Source organism: Capra hircus, chromosome 6, assembly GCF_001704415.2.
Source record: "Capra hircus breed San Clemente chromosome 6, ASM170441v1, whole genome shotgun sequence".
In the NCBI taxonomy this organism is placed as follows: domain Eukaryota; kingdom Metazoa; phylum Chordata; class Mammalia; order Artiodactyla; family Bovidae; genus Capra; species Capra hircus.
This window is the reverse complement of record NC_030813.1, coordinates 17,838,089-17,863,725: the sequence shown is the minus strand read 5'-3', so window position 1 is coordinate 17,863,725 and position 25,637 is coordinate 17,838,089. Positions and strand designations below refer to the sequence as shown.

General features: G+C 39.3%; 1 protein-coding gene across 2 annotated transcripts in view; it reads right to left on the bottom strand.

Annotated features, from left to right (window-relative positions):
- Window positions 1–25,637, bottom strand: part of PAPSS1 (3'-phosphoadenosine 5'-phosphosulfate synthase 1) — a 113,699-nt gene that overhangs the window by 52,365 nt on the left and 35,697 nt on the right. For both annotated transcript variants that reach the window (XM_005681330.3, XM_018049236.1), the window contains exons 6-9: window positions 7,224–7,337; window positions 4,557–4,668; window positions 1,758–1,963; window positions 205–340 (exon numbers count right to left, since the gene is read on the bottom strand). In XM_005681330.3, coding sequence (XP_005681387.2) covers window positions 205–340; window positions 1,758–1,963; window positions 4,557–4,668; window positions 7,224–7,337 — 568 coding nt within the window. The remainder of the gene's footprint in view (window positions 1–204; window positions 341–1,757; window positions 1,964–4,556; window positions 4,669–7,223; window positions 7,338–25,637) is intronic.

Genomic DNA, 25,637 nt, shown 5'->3' with positions numbered 1-25,637 from the left:
TTACGCAGAATGGGAGCGAACCACACAGGTGGATTCAGACTGATTATACTAGCTTTCCTTACATATTCCATTGCTAACTCCACTTATCTTTACTCCTCAATCTGTCTTACTTTTTAGTAAGTATTGGAAAAAATCCTTAAGAACTTCCCCATCAAGCAGAGACTCCAAGCAGTCCCATGTGAGATAATCAGATCCATGTCTCACCTGCATTCATATCTTTAAACTTCTGCTTTAGCTCAGTAGGAGTAAAACGATACTGATCAAGACCATCATTCCAATAAATTCGGTCCAAGACTTGAAGATCTCCTCCAATCAGCCAATCTCCTTGTTCCATAACCATCTAATGGCAAGAGAAAGAAAAAAATTTTTTTTTTAAACAGGAATCAAGATCGAAATAAGTAAGAACATTTCTCTCACACAAGTTATATATACCTATAAATTATGCTCATCTTAAGGTTAATGGTACATCTGTTTGGCTTATCAACTGAACTGGGAATGAGAAATGCTGCAGAATTAGAATACATTTATAATTTCACAAAGGATTTGTGATACAGGTATTATATTTGCATATGAAATGCAAACAAAATTGAAATGAATAATTATAACTTTTTAAGTAACTAAAACATTCTTTTAATTGTTGCTGCATGTTGATTAACAGAAAAATGGGTCACTCTGCCTTCTTTGTGTTTTCCAATCCTAAACTTTTGAGCAATTAAAGTAATGATGGTGAGAAAAGACAGGAGAAACCAGAGGAATACCAGCTAGTGATAAACGTTACAGAGAAAACAAACAGGGCACCGGGGCACAGCGTCCAGGGAGTAGAGTGAATGGCCTTTAAGGACAGAGGAGTCAGTATATCTCAGCTCCCCTACCGAGGATCAGATGGAACCCGAGCCCCCTGGAGTGCAACTGTGGCATCTTAGACGCTGGACTGCCAGCAAAGTCCCATATCTGCCTATTTTTAAATTTTAATTGCTCTTTTTTGTCCTACAGAAGATAATGAAAGAAAATCTAGCACACTTCCATGATTTAAACAGACACTATATACATTTTCTAGATATTCAGAGCTACTAGAATTTCACTTAGGGCTTTTATTTTCCACTGCACCGTAAAGCTTGTAGGATCTCTGTTCCCTATCAGGGATGGAACCTGGCCCCAGCAGTGAAAGCAGCCGAGTCCAAACCACGGACTGCCGGGGAACTCCCTCAGTTTCTTTTACAGTTCAAAGTCTACTTTAAAACAAAGGACAGAAATGTGACTTCAGTGATAATATTTCACATACAATACATAAAATAACATGAGGCCCTTTGCGGAGACTAAAACTGCACTGTTTGCATACCAGAAACACAATGTTCATTAGAAGTCCAGCTTAGATAAAATCACCCTGCTGTGGGCTCCCGCAGCATTCTGCCCTCACATCCTACCTCTAAATGCAAGACCTGTATCTGCTCCACCACCAGACGGCACACACCAAGCACAAAAGGACTGCGCCTGCCGTGCACACCACCCAGTGTTCCCAGCACTGGCACCTAGCTCACGGCCTGGTGTACAGGAGGTGTGTAAACAATATTTGCTGAACATCTGTCTGCACCAAAATGACACGCCTGTATGCTCATCACACAAATGTAAGTTCCAGCCTTGATTCTGCAAAATATTCATGGTTCCGATGGCAGAGTTGATATACAGGTAATGCCTCACAGTTCAGCACAAGCAGTATTGGCAAATCAAGACAAAACGCAGCAAAGTTTACTCAGGACCTTGATATAGGGGTGATTCTTGCATGTTGTTCCCCACTGCCTGGCACAGCGCTCCTCCTTCCTGTGCTCAAAAAACTCTGGATTGCGAAGAATCGCCACCCGGCGGCCCTCATACATCAGCGCAAAAGCCGTGCAGCCGTCCAGCCTCTCTTTGTCTTCCTGAGTAGCCGTCAGGACTATAGGTACTGACAGGTTAATGACACCCCCTGCAGGGCACAAAAGAAGGTAAAGCACACAGCTTATGTTACTCAACAGGTCTCATATCCACCTTTCACACTTCAGCGGACACTCTTCAAACAATAAAAGATTTACTACTCCAGTGATATGGTCTACTGGCCCCTGGCACAGAAAATCAGGGAGAGAACAAGCAACAAATCCAGAGTTTAAAAAAAAAAAAAAACAGCAAAAATTAAGAACATCAATTGTAGCAATACTCTTCACAACCACTCATGAAACTGTCTTTAGGGGGAAGAATCACAGATATAACAAGGAATAGCAGCTGGTTAAACCTAACATCACCAAAAATGTGCGAGTAAGACTAGAAATTGTGCTTCAGGGCCCTTTCAGGACAAATATGAACCCTTGCTGATAACTACATTTTGAGTGGTAAGTTACTTGAAGATACTTGCTAGACCTGGGTCTAGATCCTTGAGAAAGGAAGACAAAAACACTCAAAACGTTTTTATTGGTTTTTGATCAGAATGGAACTAATGTCAGCTATCATGGGGGACGAAACAAGTAAATAATCAGTGTCTCCATTTACGCCAAAATATGCTGCTGGTGAGACTGAAGGCACATTCTCGGTTCCCAACCTTTCAAGAGCTAAAAGTGTTTTCTTCTTTTCCCACTCATCATGTACAGGTTAGGAATATAAAATGCATTCTCAAATTCATATGTGGATAATATTTACATATCAAAGAGAAACCATATTTTTTTGGAAATCATGGTATGCCTTCTTGGGGCAACAGATGTCAACAAAATCAGTGATAACTGCTTGACTATTTTAAAATTACCACCACAAGGTAGAGTTCAAAATGGAAAATTAATAGACAGATTTGTACCACATCCAAGACTGAATCATTACTAAGGAGGCAGTCCACAGTAACTTTCACCATTATTTCCAAAGAAGAAAATCAAAAAGTAAAATTCAATACTTATGTTCTTGTGATAAAGTTTCTTGAGAACAAGGATTAGGAATTACATTTTTCAGTATCTATTTACTCCCCTGGTCAAAAAATTCTTCATTACACAGAAGAACATGGTTGCAATTTTGTAGGGGTTTATGACTTCTTTTTAAATGGAAGTATGGTAGCTGACATACAATATTATGTTAGCTTCAGATGTACAACACTGTGATTCAACATTTAAATACAATATTTAAATTCAATATTTAAATCATTATGAAATGATCACCATAAGTCCAGTAATCATTTGTCACCATATAAAATTATTATAGTATTATATTTATGCTAATATGTCTGTGACTTATTTATTTTATAGCTGGAAGTTTACACCTCTTAATCCCCTTCACCTTAGCCTATTCCAACCCCTCCCCTTCTAGCAACCACGAGTTTGTTCTCTGTATCTACGAGTCTATTTCTGTTTTGTTTGTTCTTTTGTATTTTAAATTCCACATATGAGTGAATTGACTTATTTCACTTAACAAATGGCAACCCACTCCAGTACTCTTGCCTGGAAAATCCCATGGGCGGACGAGCCTGGTAGGCTGCAGTCCATGGGGTCGCTAAGAGTCGGACATGACTGAGTGACTTCACTTTCACTTTTTCACTTCCATGCATTGGAGAAAGAAATGGCAACCCACTCCAGTGTTCTTGCTTGGAGAATCCCAGGGACGGGGGAGCCTGGTGGGTTGCCACCTCTGGGGTCGCACAGATTCGGACATGACTGAAGCAACTTAGCAGCAGCAGCAGCAATAACCTCCAGGTCCATCCATGTTGCAACAAATGGCAAAAGTTCTTTCTTTTTTACAGCTGAGTAATATTCCTCTGTGTGTGTGTGTGTGTGTGTGTGTGTGTGTGTGTGTGTGTGTGTGTGTGTGTATCTTCTTTATCCATTCACCCACTGACGGGTACTTAGGTTGATTCCACGTCTTAGTGATCATAAATAACGCTGCAATGAACATAAGGGTGCATATATCTTTTGAAGTTAGTGTTTTTGTTTTCTTCAGATAAATACCCAGAAGTGGAACTGCCAGATCACATGGCACTAGAGTTCTTTACAATTTAGTAACATCTCCTTTACTGTAGTAAATTGTTACCAACAGTATACAAAGTTTAAGGTAGCTAGAATGTAATGGCAATATCCTAAATATAGATTTCCTTGGCAACTGCTTCAGTGTTTTAAAATAAGAAGAACCAACCTTTCAGCCACCTATTTCAGGATTCCTAAACTTGGACTCCCTGATTCCTTGTTAGAACACCTGGCTTAACAAGCAAGCATGGGCCTCAGTACAGCACAAGTTAGTGACTATGTACACTTTCGGAAGAGGTTTTCTACCATGATCAGGTAGATACGGAATAGGGAAACTGCATTCATTTTTTAAATCCATTTTCAGCCCTAATCCCCAGATTGTCCTTCTCCCCCACAATAAATCACAATCAGGAAAACTAAAACTGGAAAGATGATCTCAGGATATATGTAAAATATTCTGTACTGATACAATTTAAAGTGCTATCTCCAATTAAGATGTCACCAGTACTCTCTCTAAACAGTGACCAACCCCTGCAAATATGTGCCTTCTTTTCCACACTCAATGCATCTGAATGTCCAAAGTCTTACCATCTAGAAGACAATCGAAGTGAAGACACTGCAAGTACTCCCTCTCTCTCATAAAGCCATTCAGCGGGGTTGCCCAGCCTTCTGCCAAAACCTGCACCCACTGCATATCCACCTAGTAAACGAGACAGTAAAGAACAAGCTCTATTTCGTGTACTCATGAACAAAAGCAGTAACGGTTTTCTGGAGTTTCATTTTGAAAGTAATGGTAACAAACTTCTTAAGAATGATTACAGGTTATACAAATCTAACAAACAACAAGGGCACTAAGAAAATATGCGTTTTTCTTAATAAATTCAAATAACATTTCTAATAAGAATAGCATCTCCTAAACCAGCATTCCTCAAACTTCAATATGTATAAGAAACCTCTGGAAGACTTGTTAAATGAAGACTGCTCCACACCAGTTTCTGATTTAGCTGGTTTGCTATGGGGGACAAAGATTTGTATTTTTAACAGGTACCCAGAAAATGTTAACAATAATGTTCTAGAAACTACTCTCTGACAACCACTGTTCTAAACTAAAACAAACTTTACATAAAAATACTTACCCAAAGTGTCCCTCACCAATGACATTCATTTTACAAACACTGTATTATTTCTTGAACTTTAGGATTTCTAGTGTATCTGATCAGAATATTAAAGAATTGATAAATTAATGACGAATTAATGTAAACTGGCCGGGGTGGGGGGGGGGGGCGGCTTCCCTAGTGGCTCAGTGGTAAAGAATCCACCTGCATTTCAGGAGATGCTAGCTCAATCCTTGGGTTAGGAAGATCCCCTGGAGAAAGAAATGGCAACTCACTCCAGTGTTCTTGCCTGGGAAATCCCATGGACAGAGGAGATTGGAGGGCTACAGTCTATGGGGTTGCAAAATAGTCAGACACAACTTAGCGACAAAATAAGAACAATGTAAGCTGGATATGCTCATTTTTAACTTGGTATATATACAGCCATGATTCTCAAAAGAGAAAAGATAAAGCGCCTGGCCAAGAGGTGTGCAGTACGATGTGGCTTACCATGTGTTCCCAAAGTATGCTGGCCATCATGTTCCACTGAAAAATCAAATAATGGCAAAGTACACCCCTCCTTCAATCACAGGAAAAAATTATATTCATGCACCAAATTGTTTCATTTTCAAGTTCTCCTCTTATTAATTTTTCCTAAACCTCTGACACGGCCCCTGTTTGTCTCTACTGGAATCTAATTGTAGATGGTATCTACTATAAACTGAATGTTTATGTCCCCCCCAAATATGTTGAAGCCCCCAATGTGAACTGGAGATAGGGCCCTAAGGAGGTGATGGAGCTTAAATGAGGTCATAAGGCTGGGTCCTCATCCAATAGTCTGGTGCTTGCATAAGAGAAGGAAGAGACACCAGAGCTCAACTCTCACCCTGAGCAGATGGTGAGAAGGTGTCTGACAGCCCGAGAGGAAGGGAGCCTTGTCAGGGACCAAGTTAGCCAGCACCTAGGTCTTGGACTTCTTTCTTACAGAACCGTGAGAAAAGAAATGTCTGCTGTTTATGCCATCCAGCCTACGGTTTTTGTTGTGGCAGCCCGAGCTAATACAGTACATAATGTAGCCCACGTTTCTTTAATTAATTATTTTTCATACTGCTAAGCAAAGAACAAACCACTGTTTCGAAAAAAGGTCCACATCTGAAAAAGCTACCATCTTTTTGGGTTACAGAGTCTGACTGACCTGGATTCGGATCCATTCATTCTCAGTTTCTTTCCTCTCTCTCTCTCCCTACCCCAGTGTGTGTGAGTGTGTTTATTCAGCTGACACAAAGTCTGTTAGTGACAAAATCTGCTGTTCCTTAGTGAAGTCAGCTTTGAGTGACTCTGCTCCCCAGCTCCCCCTTCTCCTTGCTCCCTGCAACATGTCTTAGCTTCTGGTTAGAAACCCAATCACACAAACCACCTAGACAGTGTACTCCTATCAGGAATTTGAGTAAGTCTTTGAAGAGTCTTTCTGAAGCCTCAGAAGGTTTGGGGGTTTTATTTTTCTCTTTCTCCTTACTTTCAGGTTTGGCACCTCCCTGGGTGTCTGGGATTTTTACTACACTAGAAAAAAGCTGGGAAATTCTATTCCTAGTGTAAGCTCTTATTTCTAAACCTATTTTTAAAGTATATCTGAGTGACACAATTTAAAATTCTCTAAGATTTGAAAGTGATAAATGATAGTCTCCATTGTCATCATATTTAGTTTAAGCAGTTTCTTACTGGGAAAAACACCTAATGATATTATTAGAGCTACAATACAACAGAATTATTCTTCACAATATAAGAAAGGGAAAATCAGGGTCTTGGCAAGGGATTAGGAAACAAGTTTAAGGGAAAAAAAATGTTCATTTTAATTATTAAATTATTAAAGGCTTTTTACTTTTTAGAATCCATTCCTTCTGATAGACCTAAAATCTTATATAACCTCTATTCTTTGGTATTTCAAAATAAATATTATGAGTAAAATAAAATCAAAGCCATGGTAATTTGGGAATATGGTTTTATAAATTAAACATATTTTGCACCCTGGAAATGGTATATACAACTGTGACAACCACCACCACTCATGCCCTCAAACACATCAATAAAATCACAAATTCTACAGACCAACATCTATCTATAGGATTAAAGCACTTGATACGAGAAAAGGACAAGCACTTACTTTATTAATTTTCAATGCTGGTAGTGTTTCTGCATCTGTTTTTGCCAAATGAAGTTTATTTTCTGGCACATAGAGTTCTTTCACTTCATAAGAGGCATCCACAGGTACAATATCCTATACATTAACAAAAGCAAAATTAAATGTTTGATTCAACAATTTAGAGTTCTCCAAAGGGTATGTTAATGAAGGAAGTTAATGTTTCAAAAGGAGACTTTAAAAAAAGTATGAGAGGGATTTAATCAATTTTCCTAATGACGGTTGGTCTACTCCCAAGCAGATAACATCCCATACACAAGAAATCATCACACGTAACTTCCCACTATTGAGTATGAAACAAATTCCCACAGTGTACCATGTATGTCAAAATCAGGCAACCGCAAAGAGGTGACCTCAAGTAAGGAATAATGATTAAAAGGACTTAGAAACAAATAAACAAAAAAGGCACTCTAAACATAATCACTATTATCTGCAACATATGATGGAACCATTTTATTCCAGCTTCCATACACATCTTTATCCCCAGCGTCACTAACCCCACCTGATTAGTCGCGTAATACAGTACTCCAGAGCACGTCAGCTCTATTCCTGCCACCGCAGTTTGAAAAAGAGCACTCTCTGACCTCCTATGAAGTGCGTTCTGGAAATTTTATCCCAACTCCAAGTACTCATTTATATCACACTGGGACAAAGCTTTTTCTCATTTATCCCACCAGTATCTATTTGTGATGGCCACAAACTTACACACTGCTCTCAGATACTGCTCATCAAGTGACCTTCACAAGGCTTGTTCACATCTGTCATTCTCCTAGGAATAATTATCAAATGTGTTTAATTACTCTAAATTTTTAAAGTCAAACCAAGTAATCACCATAAGCATATAAAACTGGCACTGCTAAGTTTTTCATAAATGTCTAAGCAATGTCTCATTTAAAAATACATTAATTCTCAAGAGAATGATAAGACAAGCCACAGACTGAGAAAAAAATACCTGCAAAAGGCGTATCTGAAAAAGGACTATTATCCAAAACATAGAAAGAACTCTTAAAACTCAACAGTAAGAAAAGAACCCTATTAGAAAATGGGTCAGAGACCTGAACAGACACCTCACCAAAGAAGCTATACAGATGACAAATAAGTATATGAAACAATACTCTACATCATATATCATCAGAAAAATGCAATTCAAAACCACAGTGAGATAACCTTGCTAGAATATACTTATTAGAATGCCAAGACTCTGAGCGCATGCTGACCAGGAGGCAGAGCAACAGGGACTCTCACTCACTTCTGGTGGGAATGCAAAATGGTATAGCTGCTTCAGAAGACAATCTGTTTTGAGCAAGCTCAGAGAGCTGGTGATGGACAAGGAAGCCTGGCGTGCTGCAGTCCACGGGGTCACAAAGAGTCAGGCACGACTGAACAACTGAACTGAACTGAACCATACTCTCGCCATGCAACCTAGTCGTCATGCTCCTTGGTATTTACCCAGATGAGCTGAAAACTTATGTCCACACAAAAATCTGCACACAGATGTTTACAGCAGCCTTGCTCATGACTGCCCAAACTTGAAAACAAGCAAGAAGTCCTTCAGTAGATGAATGAATAAACGGCAGTATATCCAGACAATGGAATATTAGTCATTCAGCCCTAAGAAGAAATGAGCTATCAAACCATGAAGAGACATGAAGGAAACTTAAAGGCAGATGATTAAATCAAAGAAACCCACTGGAAAAGGTTACATACTGTACGGTTCCAACTATAGGACATTCTGAAAAGGCAAAACTATGGGCACAGTAAAAACATCAGCGGCTGCCCAAGGTTACAGGGGAGGGGAGAAGGGAAGACTAGGAAGAACACGGGATTTTCTAGGACAGTAAAGCTATTCTGTAGAATACTACAGTGGTGTGTAAATGTCATTACACAGTTATTACAACCCACATTCAACCCTAAAGTAAACTATGAACTGTGGATGCTAACAATGTATCGATGTTGTTCAGTAGCTCAGTCACGTCCCACTCCTTGTGATCCCATGGACTGCAGCACACCAGGCTTCCCTGTCCTACACCATCTCCCAGAGCTTGCTCAAACTCAGGTCTTCTGAGTCAGTGATCCCATCCAACCATTTCTCATCCCCTGTCATCTCCTTCTCCTCTTGCCTTCAATCCTTCCCAGGACCGGGATCTTCTCTAACGAGTCCAGTGAACCTACATATTAATGCACGTCACCAATTATAACAAAGGCACCACTCTGGTGAGGGATGCTGACAGCCGGCTAACCCACGTGCGGCAGGGAGGGGAGTTCCTAGGAGTTCATCCTCCACACTTCCCACTCAAGTTTTGCTGTCAACCTGAAACTTCTCTAAAAAGTAAAGTCTATTTTTTAAAATGCATGACAAAAAAAAAAAAGGTAGTTTGAAACAAATATTAATGGAAAAACCAAGTGTTTAAAGACACTACCTACTATTTTTCCTGAGGGAAAAAGTTTGGGAAGAAATTTCAACTAATACCCGGACTTATATTAATACCTTCAGCAGACGGAAAAAGCAGAGTCAGACATGCGTCTCAAAACTAGATGACCTCATGAAAGCCTGAATGCTACCACTCAAGCAGCCCTTATGGGCCCTGTGAATCTAGAAAGAATTATTCGCCTACATTTCTGTGATATTCTGTTCCTTCAAAGATAGAACATGTGTGCTAAGTTGCTTCAGTCGGGTCCGACTCTTTGTGACTCTGGACTGCAGCCCGCCAGGCTCCTCTGTCCCGGGGATTCTCTGGGCAAGAATACTGGAGTGGGTTGCCGTGCCCTCCTCCAGGGGATCTTCCCGACCCAGGGATCAAACCCATGTCTCCTGCGTTGCAGGCAGATTTTTTACCACTAGTGCCACCTCGGAGCAGCACTGGCTAAGTCATGTACCAAAACCAAGTTCCTCCCGCCGGTAAATTCAAGGCCTCCGATCTTTCTCAGGAGGAACTCAAGAATGAATGAGAAGAGTAAATATGAAGAAAGGAAAAACAAGAAATAATGAAATTAAAAGACATAAATAAAGGAGCACTGCTTGCTACCATGCCATATTCAGCCAGCTCTCTGGGGGCCCTTTGTCCTTCGAGAATCCCACTGCTCAGGGGAAAGCAGAAAGTGTGTGTTAAACACAAACTGTGCACAGCACAGAGAGCTTCATAAACCTTCCACACCTCCTTTTGCAATTAAGCCTGCAGCAGGTACCCACAGCTGAAGACTACTTATTGTGTTTACTAACAGTAAACACTACATGAGGGCCTCAAAGAATAATGGTGAAGGAAGAGAGACAGCTTCTATTACTGCTTCCATTTTCTCTTTATAGATATTAATACAATACAACAAGGTAAAGTCTCTTTTTAAAATCTAGCAAGAGAAACAGCTTAAGGTAGTCCATTCTATACTTCTAACTCAAGGAATTATTTTTAATACATTTGTTTGAAATAATAAATAAATTAATTATTTTTATAAAGAATAGTTTATAATAATTTTATAAATAGTTAAATTCAATAAATAGTAGTAAAGAAAATGTAGAAATGAGAAAAACCCATCACCCTTACATATGGTTATCAACATCATTTTTGTGTATTTCCCTCCAAGTGTTCTTCACCCATAGGTGTATCATAGGGCAACTGGTAGTTTGAGCAGTTTGTACAAAGTTTATTACTCCATCAACCAGAAAATAAAAATTCAGAATCCATGTTTCCCAGAACAATATAACGTGCATTAAGTGAACTGCACATGCACCCTATATGTTCAATTAGCTTCTTGGGTAAGTGTAAAGCCCTCAAAGGTGCCTTGAGAAACATGCATTTTTGCAAAATAAAGAATTCAAGTCTTCCACAACAAATGCTAAAATTAAAAGTTACACAGTCAGACATTCACTAAGGCTTTTGAGAGAAACAGTATGATAAAATTTCACAAAACACATTTGAAATTAAATATTTACATGAATCACAAAAACATCAGAGGAACATCATCTTCAAAATCAAAAAGATACAATAAAGCAACAGAGGTCTATAGGTCACTTATTTCTGATTTGGCTACTTAAAGCCAGAGATCAAATTCTAACTGTGCAACCTTGAAAGGGTTATCTACATTTCTCAACTTGTTTCTTTCTCAGCTGTTTAACAACAACAAGGGTATGAGTGTGTGTATGTATATATGTGTGTGTGAGTATATGCATATACATATATATAGTTACATGGCTGTGTGAAAAATGACTTAAAGTATGTAATCTGTGGGGGCTCACATTTACTGGATGCTAACAACAAAACCAGCAATGCCTTAAGGGTGTCACATGAATTAATTCATTTAATTTTCATGCAATCCTACCTATGAAAGTAAAAGAAACTATTGCTATTCTTCTTTTACAAATGAGGAAATTGAGGCTCAGAAGAGGTTAATAACTTACCCCAAATCCATGCTACACTGTCTTCCAATGTGCTTAACACACGATAAATACTCAATAAATAATAATTACAGTGTGCTTGCTACATGCCAGGAACTGTTCTAAGCATGCTACATTTATTAATAGAATTCTCAGAACAATTTTGAGATAGGTACTATTTTTATTTCCCATTTTACAGATGAGAGGCTCGAAGCCAAAGAAATTAGGTTATTTTTTCCAAGGTCATACAGTTAATTGATAAGTGCTGGAGCTGGGATTCCAACTCAGGTCCCAATATTATTTTCTTCCAAATAAAAAACTAACAAAAATTTTTAATTAAAACAAAACCTTTACTGTTTCTCCCATAAAACTAAGTTATGAAACATTTTGTCACACAAAGTGCTCTTAGTTTATTTTCATGATTTTATTAAACATTTACAATTCCCAGGGTTTCAGCATGTGATCTTTCTGTGTTAATGAAGATCTAGACAAAAAGTAAAGATATTCAACATTTCAGTTACACCTAAACATTTTTATTAATAACAAGTGAATGATTTTCAACAAACTTTCTCAAGCCCCATCACTGTAAATAAATCAAACACCTCCATTCTCACCACTTTGGACCCCTTAAAACTTTAAAAAACAGAATCCACAGTCTGGGAACAAATGACACAGCAACTCCAGGGAAGAGAAGGATTTCACTGATACAAACAACTCTACCTAAAGCTTTCTTTGGCATCTATGAAGCCCATACTACTTTGTAAGGATGGGATGCCTCTTTCATGATGGGTATTGATGACTCTCCTCCACCCTCACCCCCACTTTACCACTAACAGTTTTCAACCATCCTGGAGGGTCAGAGGAGCGCACCCAACAAACTAAATCTTTTGATCTCTGTTGGATACAACAGGGCATTTTTAGCTGGATTTCCTAAGCCAGCATCACTAGCGTCAGCCCACACACACTAATGAGGAGCAGCAGTTGCCCACTTGGACGCTCCCAGCACAAGGCAGGCTCTGTCCTCGCCTCGCCTCGGACGTGGAATCCCCCTTCTGTATCACATACCACAGTGGAGTATGCACCCCAGTATGTGAATCTGCCTCCTCCAAACAGAGTTTGTTCAAAATAAGAGCCATGAATCAACAAATGTTTCTATGTATCATGTCAATTTCCTGGCAACCACACCCTAAGTGAAAAACCAAAAGGTACAAACAGTTGGTGAGCAAATCCAAGAAAACTTATTTGAACATAAAAGAGCAGTATCTCTCTCATAAACCTGGCCAAATTATTTTTTTAATGTTTTGTATACTAATAATGCCATAGCTTTAAGATGAACGCATTTTTAGTAACAAGCCATTTTATCTGCATGAACATAGAGGCTATGATCTTTTTTTTTTTTTTTTAATCAGCCATGCCACTTGGCTTACAGGATCTTAGTTCCCCAACCAGGGATGGAACCTGGGACCCCTGCAATGGAAGCTCTGAGTCCTAACTGCTGGATCGCCAGGGAATTCCCCTATAATCACTTTCTTTTCAAGAAAGAGGGAATTTAGAACTTCTCTGGCAGTCCATGGTTAAGACTCCAAGAAAGAAGGAATTTTTTTTCTTTTATCAAGAAAATAATTTTAAATTATATAAAATGTTAATGTTTATCATTAAAACTTTAAAATTTAAGTATTAATTTTTTTCATTACACGGCATATCACAAAATTCTTTCCTTTTCAAAATTCACACTCAGCAATTATTTTAAGATGAATTTTAGCCTCATAACTTACAGATAAAATTCTTCTGATGCCTAACCAATGGCAAAATAAAGGTTCGAGAAGTTGCCACTGTTTTTCTCTTCAAAAAGGTACATAAAGCAAGTATTTTTGTAATTAACACACACAGCAGGAATCAACAGGAGCATGGAACACATGTTAGGAGGAAGCAGGTTCTCTGTAGACTGAACATGTAGAGAGGAGAGAACTATCAGGAAGACAAACTGTTTTCAAAATGTGGACACAGCCAGTTTCTATCACATTCTACTGAAATATTTTTAGTTTCCAAAACCACGATTAAACATCAAAAAAGATCAAAACCACCTCAAAGTGAGACAAGATATCTGGATAACAGAACATGAAGTCTCTGCCACATGAGCTATCCATTTTATTTGGGATTCATTAGGATTCCCAGAAATACAGCTATCAGAAAATAATGTTTCTTCTGCAACCTGTACATATAAAACCCTTTACATCAGGAAGCTTCCTTTAAAACAAACATAGATCACAAGCCAGGTCAGGAACAGGTGTTTATGCACCTAAACCCTTCATTTCAGTTCAGTTCAGTTCAGTTCAGTAGCTCAGTCGTGTCCGACTCTTTGCAACCCCATGAGTTGCAGCACACCAGGCCTCCCTGTCTATCACCAACTCTCGGAGCTCACTCAAACTCGTGTCCATTGAGTCGGTGATGCCATCCAGCCATCTCATCCTCTGTCGTCCCCTTCTCTTCCTGCCCCCGATCCCTCCCAGCATCAGAGTCTTTTCCAATGAGTCAACTCTTCGCATGAGGTGGCCAAAGCATTAGAGTTTCAGCTTTAGCATCAGTCCTTCCAATGAACGCCTAGGACTGATTTCCTTTAGAATGGACTGATTGGATCTCCTTGCAGTCCAAGCCACCTCTGATGTTAACAGCTCCACAGTCACCATTTAAGGGTAAAGAGGAAACAGGGGTACTCCTAGGAGTTCTCATGAATAGGAGGTTAATTAACAATTTACTAGGGGCCTCCCTAGTGGCTCAGATGGTAAATAACCTGCCTGCAACACAGGAGACCTGGGTTCAATCCCTGGGTGGGGAAGATCCCCTGGAGAATCAAATGGCAATCCACTCCAGTACTCTTGCCTGGAAAATTCCACTGACAGAGGAACCTGGCAGGTTACAGTCCACAGGGTCGCAAATAGTCAGACACGACTGACAGACTACTTGGCTGACTAATGATTTACATGCTACCATTAATGAGGTAGGTCTAGAAATATTCAAATATTAATTTAAATTTAATATGTAACATAGATACACAAAACTTCTTTATTTGATTGACTAAACACAATCTAAGACCTAACGTGTTGTATTCATATCTTTGTTCAGAAACAATTGCTCGTTTTTTTCCTGGAAACTAGCTGGCAGAACATTCACTACCTGAAAATAGTAGTCCTTCCCTTCTCATTTTAATCTTCCTAACTGTGAACACGTTAATAAACAGAGTGACTTCACATTTTAAATTTTTCCTTTAAGTATATTCTGAACTTTTTCTTAAGCCAAATCTGCTCAACAGATTTGAACACTAGAGCTCAATCATTTTTTTATGTAACTATTAAATTTCTATTATCTAAACTACATGCATCCCAAGCATGAACACCAAATGACATTCTGGCATCACTTGAAAACGGAGCTGCAAAGTCTGGTTTTATGTACAGTATAAAATCCATTTAGAGCACTAAACCACCATTTCATAAAAAGACAAACCTTTAAATAATTTATAGCACTACTAAATCTAGAGTTCCTAGTAGATTTAAAAACAGTATTTAAAATATCACATTAGATTAAAACCATCAGCAAGAAGCCTACTTCCTTATGTCATAACCCGCCAAGTGAAAATGCAATACCAGCAGGCCATCTAGTGACCATTCAAGGGTTAGGAAAAAACTTCAACGAATTTAAAAACCTTCAATATTTTCCAGTGTCTTCTATCTTCTTAAATAAAAATGTGCGAACCAAAGCACATTGAGAAAATAAAGATGCTCTGACAAAATACTGAAAAATTAAATATACAAATGACTCCACTGTCTATTCCAATTTTACTACTAAGCCAGATCAAAAGAGAAATATGACAATCCAGATGCCAGAACCAAAATACTCTTCATCCTAAAATACCCATTGTGGAGCACCCTAAAAATATTTTTTCTCAGACAGTCAAAATCTGTTCTATATATTAGCAATGATAAAATAAAAATTTATATTATAAAGCATCCACCTGCAACACGGGAGACCTGGGTTTGATCCCTGGGTTGGGAAGATCCTCTGGAGAAGGGCATGGCAACTCACTCCAGTATCCCTGCCTGGAAAATCCCATGGACAGAAAAGCCTGGCAGGCTATGGTCCCTGAGGTCACAAAAAATGACACAGCTGAAGTGACTTAGCACATCTGACTCCAATAAAATTTTTCCATTTCTTTCTCAGACGGACTGATTACTTTTTTGTTGGTAGTAGAGAATGCTAAAGAAACAATACCTGGTAGAATTCATTCGTTAAGTCTCTCTAATACTAAGCAACAGATAGAAAAAATTCCACCCATCACCAGGGGAGGCAGCACTTCTCAATCTTGGGACAAATAACTTCACCCTCCTGAATTTGTTTTCTCATCAGTAAAACGAGGAAAATTACAACTACTTCTGAGAGTCTTACAAATTCAATGCAATAATGCTACTGAAGCGACTACCAAAGGCTTTTGCATATGGTAAAAGTTCAGCTCACAGGAGTTCTTGTTGCGGGTTTCCACCTCTGTCCATGCCATCCCCTTCCACTCACAATTACATTCTTACACATAATGCTGGTCAATACAGACCCACTAAGAAATCTTCACATCCCCACTCACACACACTATAAATCTATGGAGATTTGGTTACTATTCTCTGCTGTAAAATACCACTGTATTCAACATATTCATTCTTTCCACTCCCAATCTACATTTGTGACATTTGGCCACCTGATGCAAAGAGTTAATTCATTGGAAAAGGCCCTGATGCTGAGAAAGATTGAGGGCAGGAGGAGAAGGGGATGACAGAGGATGAGATGGTTGGATGGCATCACAGACTCAATGAACATGAGTTTGAGCAAACTCCAGGAGATAGTGAAGGGACAGGGAAGCCTGGAGTACCACAGTTCATGGGGTCACAAAGAGTCAAACACAACTGAGCGACTGAACAACAACCCACCTTTGGAAACCCTAACAAATGTCTTTGTGATGACAATGAAGTTCAAGTGCATTGGCCACTCGTGGATCACCATGTAGACAGTTTGTTAGAAAAAGTGCACACTATAGTAAGTCCTTGTGATCAGGGTGCTGCAGGCAAGCCAACTCCTTGCATCACCATAAACTTTGAGCTGAATGTCAGGTATTCACTGGTTTCCCCATGTGCCCTAATGCTCATTTGAGATTCAACTTTGTGAGAAAGTCAATCAAAAGAAAACAAACATCAGAAGAGAAGTAGTTATGTATGTGTGTGAATTTCTTTCTTGAATTTTTTAAAATTCTATCTCATGTTATAAAAGAATTTAGACAGTCATTCTAACTTACAATTATAAATAACGGTTGTAAGAACCAAATATCCAAAATCAAAGGTTGTAAGGAACAAAGCTAGTGGAGGTGATGGAATTCTAGAGAGCTACTTCAAATCCTATAAGATGATGCTGTTAAAGTGCCATACTCTATATGCCAGCAAATATGGAAAACTCAGCAGTGGCCACAAGACTGGAAAAGGTCAGTTTTCATTCCAATCCCAAAGAAGGGCAATGCCAAAGAATGTTCAAACTACCATACAACTGCACTCATTTCACATACTAGCAAGGTAATGCTCAAAATTCTCCAAGTTAGGCTTCAATAGGACCTAAACCGAGAAATTCTAGATGTTCAAGCTGGATTTAGAAAAGGCAGAGGAACCAGAGATCAAATCGCCAACATCCCCTGGATCATAGAAAAAGCTAAAGAATTTCAGAAATACATCTACTTCTGCTTCACTGACTCTGCTAAAGCCTTTGACTTCGTGGTGGTGGTTTAGAAGCTAAGTCGTGTACAACTCTTGCGACCCCAGAGACCGTAGCCTGCCAGGCTCCTCTGTCCTGGATTCTCCAAGCAAGAATACTAGAGGGGGTTGCCATTTCCTTGCACTGTGTGGATCACAACAAACTGTGGAAAATTCTTCAAGAGATGGGAATACCAAACCACCTTACCTGCCTCCTGAGAAACCTGTATGCAGTTCAAGAAGCAACAGGTAGAACTGGACATGAAACAATGGACTGGTTCCAAATCGGGAAAGGAGTACATTAAGGCTCTATATTGTCACCCTGCTTATTTAACCTATATGCAGAGTACATCATGTGAAATGCCAGGCTGGATGAAGCACAAGCTAGAATCAAGACTGCAGGGAGAAATATCAATAACCTCAGATATGCAGATGACACCACACTTATGGCAGAAAGTGAAGAGGAATTAAAGAGCCTGTAGATGAAAGTGAAAGAGGAGACTGAAAAAGCTGGCTTAAAACTCAACATTCAAAAAATGAAGATCATGGCATCCTGTCCCATCACTTCACGGCAAATAGATGGGGAAAAAATGAAAACAGTGACAGACTTTATTTTCTTGGGCTCCAAAATCACTGTAGACAGTGATTTCAGCCATGAAATTAAAAGACACTTGCTCCCTGGAAGAAGGACAAACCTAGATTGTGTATTAAAAACCAGAGACATTACTTTGCCAATAACAGTCAAAGCTATGGTTTTTCCAGTAGTTGGATGTAAGACTTGGACCATAAAAAAGGCTGAACATCAAAGAATTGGTGCTTTTGAGGTGTGGTGTCGGAGAAGACTCTTGAGAGTCCCTTAGAGTGCAAGGAGATCCAACCAGTCAATCCTAAAGGAAAGCAATCTTGAATACTGGAAGAACTGATGTTGAAGCTGAAGCTCCAATACTTTGGCCACCTGATGTGAAGAGCAAACTAACTAGAAACGACCTTGATGATGGGAAAGATTGAAGGCAGGAGGAGAAGACGACAGAGGATGAGATGGTTGGATGGCATCACCGACTCAATGGACATGAGTTTGAGCAAGCTCCAGGAGATGGTGAAGGACAGGGGAGCCTGGCGTGCTGCAGTCCATGTGGGTCTCAAAGAGGAGGACACAACTGAGCAACTGAACAACAAAGGACCAAAAATTAATGTTCATGAGGCAGGAATCTGTACTGTTTAATTCACTGCCACATCCACAGTGGTTTGCAACAGTGCCTAGTATGTACGGCACCAAGTGTTTGCTAAATTAATTTACAGAATCAATCAGTACAAGCAGAAATACATACTTTCAATGTGAAGTGAAATAATTTCCTTAGGAAAGCACATAATTGAAATCTTTCCCCAAAAGAGGGTGGTACGTGAAAAAGCAACTGCATTAAGGAAGCGTTTACATTTCTTTTGTCACCACCCAAATGATTAATTTTTCAAAAGAAAATTTCTATCTTAAACTAGAATATTGCCAGAATATCCTTCTGCTATAAAATTATTTATATTGTACTTGAGGTGTAATGAGGACACTTGAAAGTAAAAGCCAGAGGCATGTGAAAATGAGTTCTAGGAATTCATGCACCTGGAGTCCTAGATACAGAATCCAGTATGTTCATGAGCAGGTTAGCACAGATCTCCGAAATACTCATAGGTTAACCGTGTGAATACAATTAGACGACATACACACTCAGTGCAAAGACCAAGTGAAAAACCATCACAGTAATTCAAGGGAGAACTGGTTAGAAGCTAAAGTAGAAGAAAGACCACTTTCCCCCAGTTCTAACCATCAAAGCAAATATTTTAAAAAACAAAGCCCCACATATGTGTCCTTTACAAGCATTTATCAGACATTAGTTCCTTATCTATTCCTTTCTCAAAACCTTGAATAAAACTGTCCAATTATGAGACTGTCTAGCAAGCATAATATAGATTAATAAAAGGAAGAATAGACCATAACAGACCATATAAAAGGAACAATAATAGGTACAATCATTAATTAAGAACAAACAAATTAGGAGCAAGGCAATAATTAAGGCCACAGAGACTAAGGCAAGTAACAGCATCAAAAAAAAGGAAAGAAAAAAAAAAAACAACAGGTAAACACTGTAGTGAAACACATAAAAAATCCAGCTTCAAACCAAACTATGGAGAACCTCGAACACAAATCACCTTAATCCTATAAACACTGGGAAAAATCAATACATATTTTACAGTAAATGACAGAAAGGATTAGACTACATTTTAGAAAGATGATTCTGCCAACAACATAAAATGGAATAAAAAGCATACAGAACTGGAGGTGGGGTGGCCACTTGAGGGAATATCGAGTAGAGGGAGCCTAAAATTACAATGACAATCAATCCTGCATTTTTTACCACTGGGTTAGGGGGGAAGCAAAATCCTGTGCATAACAGACATCATGTGAGCCTGTAGTTTCACTTTACAGAATCATGGTTAAAAATAAGTCAATACAGTGAAGACTCTTGGATTGAATCAGAGAACTGGAAAGGACATTAGTGGGGAAACTGGTGAAATCCAAATAAGCTTATGCTTTAGTACCAAGGTTAATTTCTCAGTTCTGAGAAATGATCTATGATTATGCAAGTTATTAACCTAAGAGGAAGCTAATGAAGGATATATAAGAACTCTGTCCTATTTTACACTCACAGAAGAGTCACAAAATTTTATCAAGATAAATTAAAAAAAAAATCATTTGACCACTACTACCAAAAAAAATAGCCTCTATGTACTAAAGGGTCAAATTCAAATGACTTTATTCTAAGCAGGGCCCCAAAGAAGTGTTTAGGAATTGAAGGAAAGAAAGGAAGGAGGATGGCCATCACCTATTAAGTAACTAATCCCTTTCAAGTGTCTGAACTATCTGGAATTATCTAAAGCCCATAAAATGGATTCAGAGATTCATGAACCAAAATTTTACAATATCTATGTGCATTTTCCTGAAGTTTCATAAAACACATAGAATCACTAGTTAGATGCAAAAAATAGATAATCCAAGCTAACAGAAAATAGAACTGTGTATATCTTTCCAACATTGATATGACAAGTCTTAAGTTAAAAAAGAAAATACGGACGGGTTCAATACACAAAACATACAAACAAAATTATATCAAAATATAAAGGAAGGAACTTCCCTGGTGGTCCAGTGGTTAAGAGTCCACCTGTCAATGCAGGAGACATGGGTTCGATCCCTGGTTCAGGAAGATCCCACACGCCACGGAGCAACTAAGGCCCTGTGCCACAACTACTCAGCCCATGCACCTTGCCTACTGAGCTCATGACCCGAACTACTGAAGCCTGCACACCGGCCCGAGAGAAGTCAAGGCAATGAGAAGGCCGTGCACTGAGATGAAGACTAGCCCCGGCTTGCTGCAACTAGAGAGCCTGCATGCAGCAATAAAGACACAGCACAGCCAAAAATAAATTTAAAAAGAAAGAAAGAAAAAATATTGAAAACACAGCTCAGTGAAAATGACACAGAATACTCACTGTGCGTGCGTGCTAAGTTGCTTCAGTCATGTCCGACCCTTTGCAACCCCACGGTCTGTAGCCCTCCAGGTTCCTCTGTCCATGGGATTCTCCAGTCAAGGATATTGGAGTGGGTTGCCATTTCCATCTCCAGGGGATCTTCCCCAACCCAGGGACTGAACCTGCGTCTCTCACATGTCCTGCGTTGGCAGGCAAGTTTTTTACCACTAGTTTCACCTCACTAATTTCACACAAATTTAGAAAAAAACTATAAACAACCCCAGAAAGTAGAGTAAGGATAGTCAGTACACTGAAAATGAAACAGATCTCACAACTGACTACCACCTAAGAAAGACCAGCTAATCTATAAAATCAAACTTTCCTGAGCCCATCACAGAGCTGAGGTCCTAACGCAGTAACATGAACTGCTTCCAAAGAGTGACAAGTCCCACCAAAAAAAGTCAAGACACACGAATTATCTCCCTATAGTAGAGACTGGGAAGAAGAGATGGCTATAGTAAAGACAGAAAGAAGAAAACAGCTTTAAAGATTTTAAAGCTCGAATGGCTGAGTATGGACTTTTGTGGCGGGTTGTTATCACTGGGAACCCAGACACTAGGAGTTCTGCACTCACCCTAAGTGGGCCTATAACAGGTTTGCAGAAGGAAGATGAGGAGCAGGTCTGGAGGCTGGAGAGTGAGTTCCCTCAGTGGTGAAAGCACACGGCTCTGCCTGCCCCCTGCAACACTGTCTCATCCAACACAAAAGCCTTAAGCTGATGGGGGACGGCAAGGACCCCTCACTCCGCCCAGGGTCCACTGTTTTGGGGGAGGTCTATAGAAGCAAGTAGTCATGTACAGATGTGAGAGTTGGATCATAAAGAAAGCCGAGCACCGAAGAACTGATGCTTTTGAATTGTGGTGCTGGAGAAGACTCTTGAGAGTCCCTTGGACTGCAAGGAGATCAAACCAGTCAATCCTGAAGGAAATCAACCCTGAATATTCGCTGGAAGGACTAAAGCTGAATGAAGCTGAAGCTCCAAAACTTTGGTCAGCTGATGCAAAGAGTCAACTCACTTGAAAAGACCCTTATGCTGGGAAAAAAATAAAGGCAAAAGGAGAAGGGACCAGAAGAGGATGAGATGGTTAGATAGCATCACTGATTCAATGGACATGAATTTGAGCAGCCTTTGGGAGAGAGCGCAGGACAGAGGAGCCTGGCATGCTTTAGTCCATGGGGTCACAAAGATTTGAACACAACTTAGCAACTGAACCACAGCAACAACAGAACCAAGTATGGTCCACCGAAAGGAGGTAGAAGAAACTGTCTTGGCCCAAGACCCTGAACCGATACAAGCCAGGGATCTAACATGAGGGGCATGAGACTCATCCTCCAAGACCTCCCAGATTCAAGGAGAGGCTAGCTCCCATGCAGGGAGGGGAAGAGACATTAAGAAAGAACCCCCTCAAGCCCTGGGGACATATGTCCTGCTTAAGACTGAAGCTGGGACTTCCCTGGTGGAACAGTGGATAAGAATCTGCCTGACAAGGCAGTGGATATGTGTTTCATCCCTGCTCTAGGAAGATCCCACATGCCACAGAGCAACTAAGCCTGTGCGCCACAACTACCTAGCCCATATGCCTAGAGCCTGTTCAGTTCAGTTCAGTTCAGTCGCTCAGTCGTGTCCGACTCTTTGTGACCCCATGAATCGCAGCACGCCAGGCCTCCCTGTCTATCACCAACTCCCACAGTTCACTCAGACTCAAGTCCATCAAGTCAGTGATGCCATCCAGCCGTCTCATCCTCTGTCATCCCCTTCTCCTCCTGCCCTCAATCCCTCCCAGCATCAGAGTCTTTTCCAATGAGTCAACTCTTCGCATGAGGTGGCCAAAGTACTGGAGTTTCAGCTTTAGCATCATTCTTTCCAAAGAAATCCCAGGGCTGATCTCCTTCAGAGTTGGATCTCGTTGCAGTCCAAGGGACTCTCAAGAGTCTTCTCCAACACCACAGTTCAAAAGCATCAATTCTTTGGCACTCAGCTTTCTTCACAGTCCAACTCTCACATCCATACATGACCACTGGAAAAACCATACCCTTGACTAGCCAGACCTTAGTCAGCAAAGTAATGTCTCTGCTTTTGCCTGTGCTCCGCAGCAAAAGAAGCAACTGCAGTGAGAAGCCCGTGCACCAGAATGAAGAGTAGCCCCTGCTCGCCACAACTAGAGAAAGCCCATGCAAAGCAATGGAAACCAGTGCAGTCAAAAAAACAAAAAGAAAGAATTAATTTTAAAAATATTGCCCCTCCTTTATTAAAAAAGAAAAAAGACTGAAGCTGGAACTTCAGTGTAACTGGGAACCACCATCACTTCCCCATCATGAGCTCAGCTAGCAGGAGGTAGTAAGTGGTAATAAGTGTGGTAATAAGCCACAGAGTTTACTGCTGAGAGAGGAGCAAGAACACTAGTACAGGCATTGAGTGAATGCTAAAAACTGCAGGTAAAGTAAAAACACTGGGGAAAGCTCTCTGCAGGCCAGATCCCACACTAAGGACGAGGTGGAACAGCTCACCACCGGAGAAATCTGGTAGTACATTAAGAGTAACCAAAGAATAAGGAAACTCAACACAGAAAATCATAGAAAATCTGCAAGAGACTATCAAAAACTACTAGAGTTAATCAACGAATTTGGTAAAGTTGCAGATTACAAAATTAATGTACAGAAATCTATTGCATTTCTATACACTAACAATGAGCTATCAGAAAGAGATCTTAAGAAGACAATTCCATTTACAATCACATCAAAAAGAATAAAACAGGAATAAATCTACTTAAGCACATAAAAGACTTGTTACAAGAAAACTATAAGACACTAATGAAAGAAACTGAAGATGACAGGTGGAAAGATATACCTTGGCCATGGATTGGAAGAATTAATTCAGTTAAAATGAGCACACTACTCAAGGCAATCTACAAATTCAATACAATCCCTAACAAACTACTAATGGCATTTTTTTACAGTAGTGGAATAAATAATCTTAAAATTTATACAGAAACACAAAAGACTCCAAACAGCTAAAACAATCTTGAGAAAGAAGAACAAAGCTGGAGGTATCATGCTCCCCTAAAAATTTCAAACTACACTATAAAGCTACAGTCATCAAAACATTATGGTACAAAAACAGACACACAGATCAAACAAACAGAATAGAGAGCCTAGAAATGAACCCACACTTATATGGGCAATAATCTACAACAAGGGGGCCAAGAATATACAATAGGAAAAAGAGCCTCTTCAATAAACAATTTTAGGAAAACTGGATAGCTACATGCAAAAGAATCAAACTGACCAACTTTCTCATACCATATAAAAAATAAATTAAAAATGGATTAAAGTCTTATTAAATGTAAGACCTGAAACCATAAAACTTCTACAAGAAAACACAGTATACTCTCTGGCCTTAATAACATTTTTTTTTTTTTTTTTTTTTGGCTATGTCTCTTCAGCAATGGAAACACCATCAAAAATAAACATACGGGACTACATCAAACTAAAAGAATTTGCACAGCAAAGGAAATTAACTACAAAACAAAAAGGTCTCCTACTGAATGTGAGAAGATATTTTTCAAATGATACATCTGATAAGGTTAATATCCAAAATATACAAAGAACTCATACAACTAACATTAAAAAAAAAAGATTAAAAAATGGGCAGAGGTTCTTAGGAGCTGAACAGACATTTTCACAAAGATACGCAACTGATAAACAGGTACATGAAAAGATGTTCAACATCACTGATCATCAGGGAAATACAAATCAAAACCATAGTGAGATATTACCTCACACCTGTCAGAATGGTTGTTATCAAAATCACAACAAGTTATAACAAGTATTGTCAAGAATGTGTAGAAAAGGGAATCCTCATACTCTATTGGCGGAATACGTATTAGTGTAGCCACTATGGAAAACAGTACAGATAGTCCCCAAAAAATTAAAAATAGAACTATCATATGGTCCAGCAATAACTCTTCTAGGTATCTGTCCAAAGAAAATAAAAACACTAATTAGAAAAAATATACACACCCCTATGTTGCATTATTTACACATCCAAGATATGGATGCAACCCAAGTACCCATCAGCAGATGAATGGATAAAGTTGTGGTAGATGTATACAAGGAAATATTAGCCACAAAAGAGAATGGAATCTTGCCATTTATGACAATATGGATGATATGAGGATATGATTAAGGATATGATTAAGGAGGATATGATTAAGTCAGACAGAGAAAAATAAACAGTTTGATTTCACTTACATATGGAATCTAAAAAAAGAAATGAACAAGCTTAACAAAACAGAAACAGAGTTACTGACACAGAGAACAAATAGGTGTTTACCAGAAGAGAGGGCACTGGGGAGAAGGAAAGAAATAGGTGAGGCTGACTCAGAGGGACAAACTTACAGCTCCAAGAGAAATATACAATGTGGGGAATATAGTTAATAACTAAGAAATATTTTTGTGGTGACATGTAATAACTAGATTTATTGGGGTGATCATTTTGAACTGTATAAAAATACCATTCTGTTATGTGACAGAAACTAACCCAGGGTTCTAGGTCAATTATGCTTTAAAAACACACAAACATACAAACAAACTCACAAAAAAAAAGAGATCAGATTTGTAGTTACCAGAGGAAGGGGTGGGGAGGAGAGGGAACTG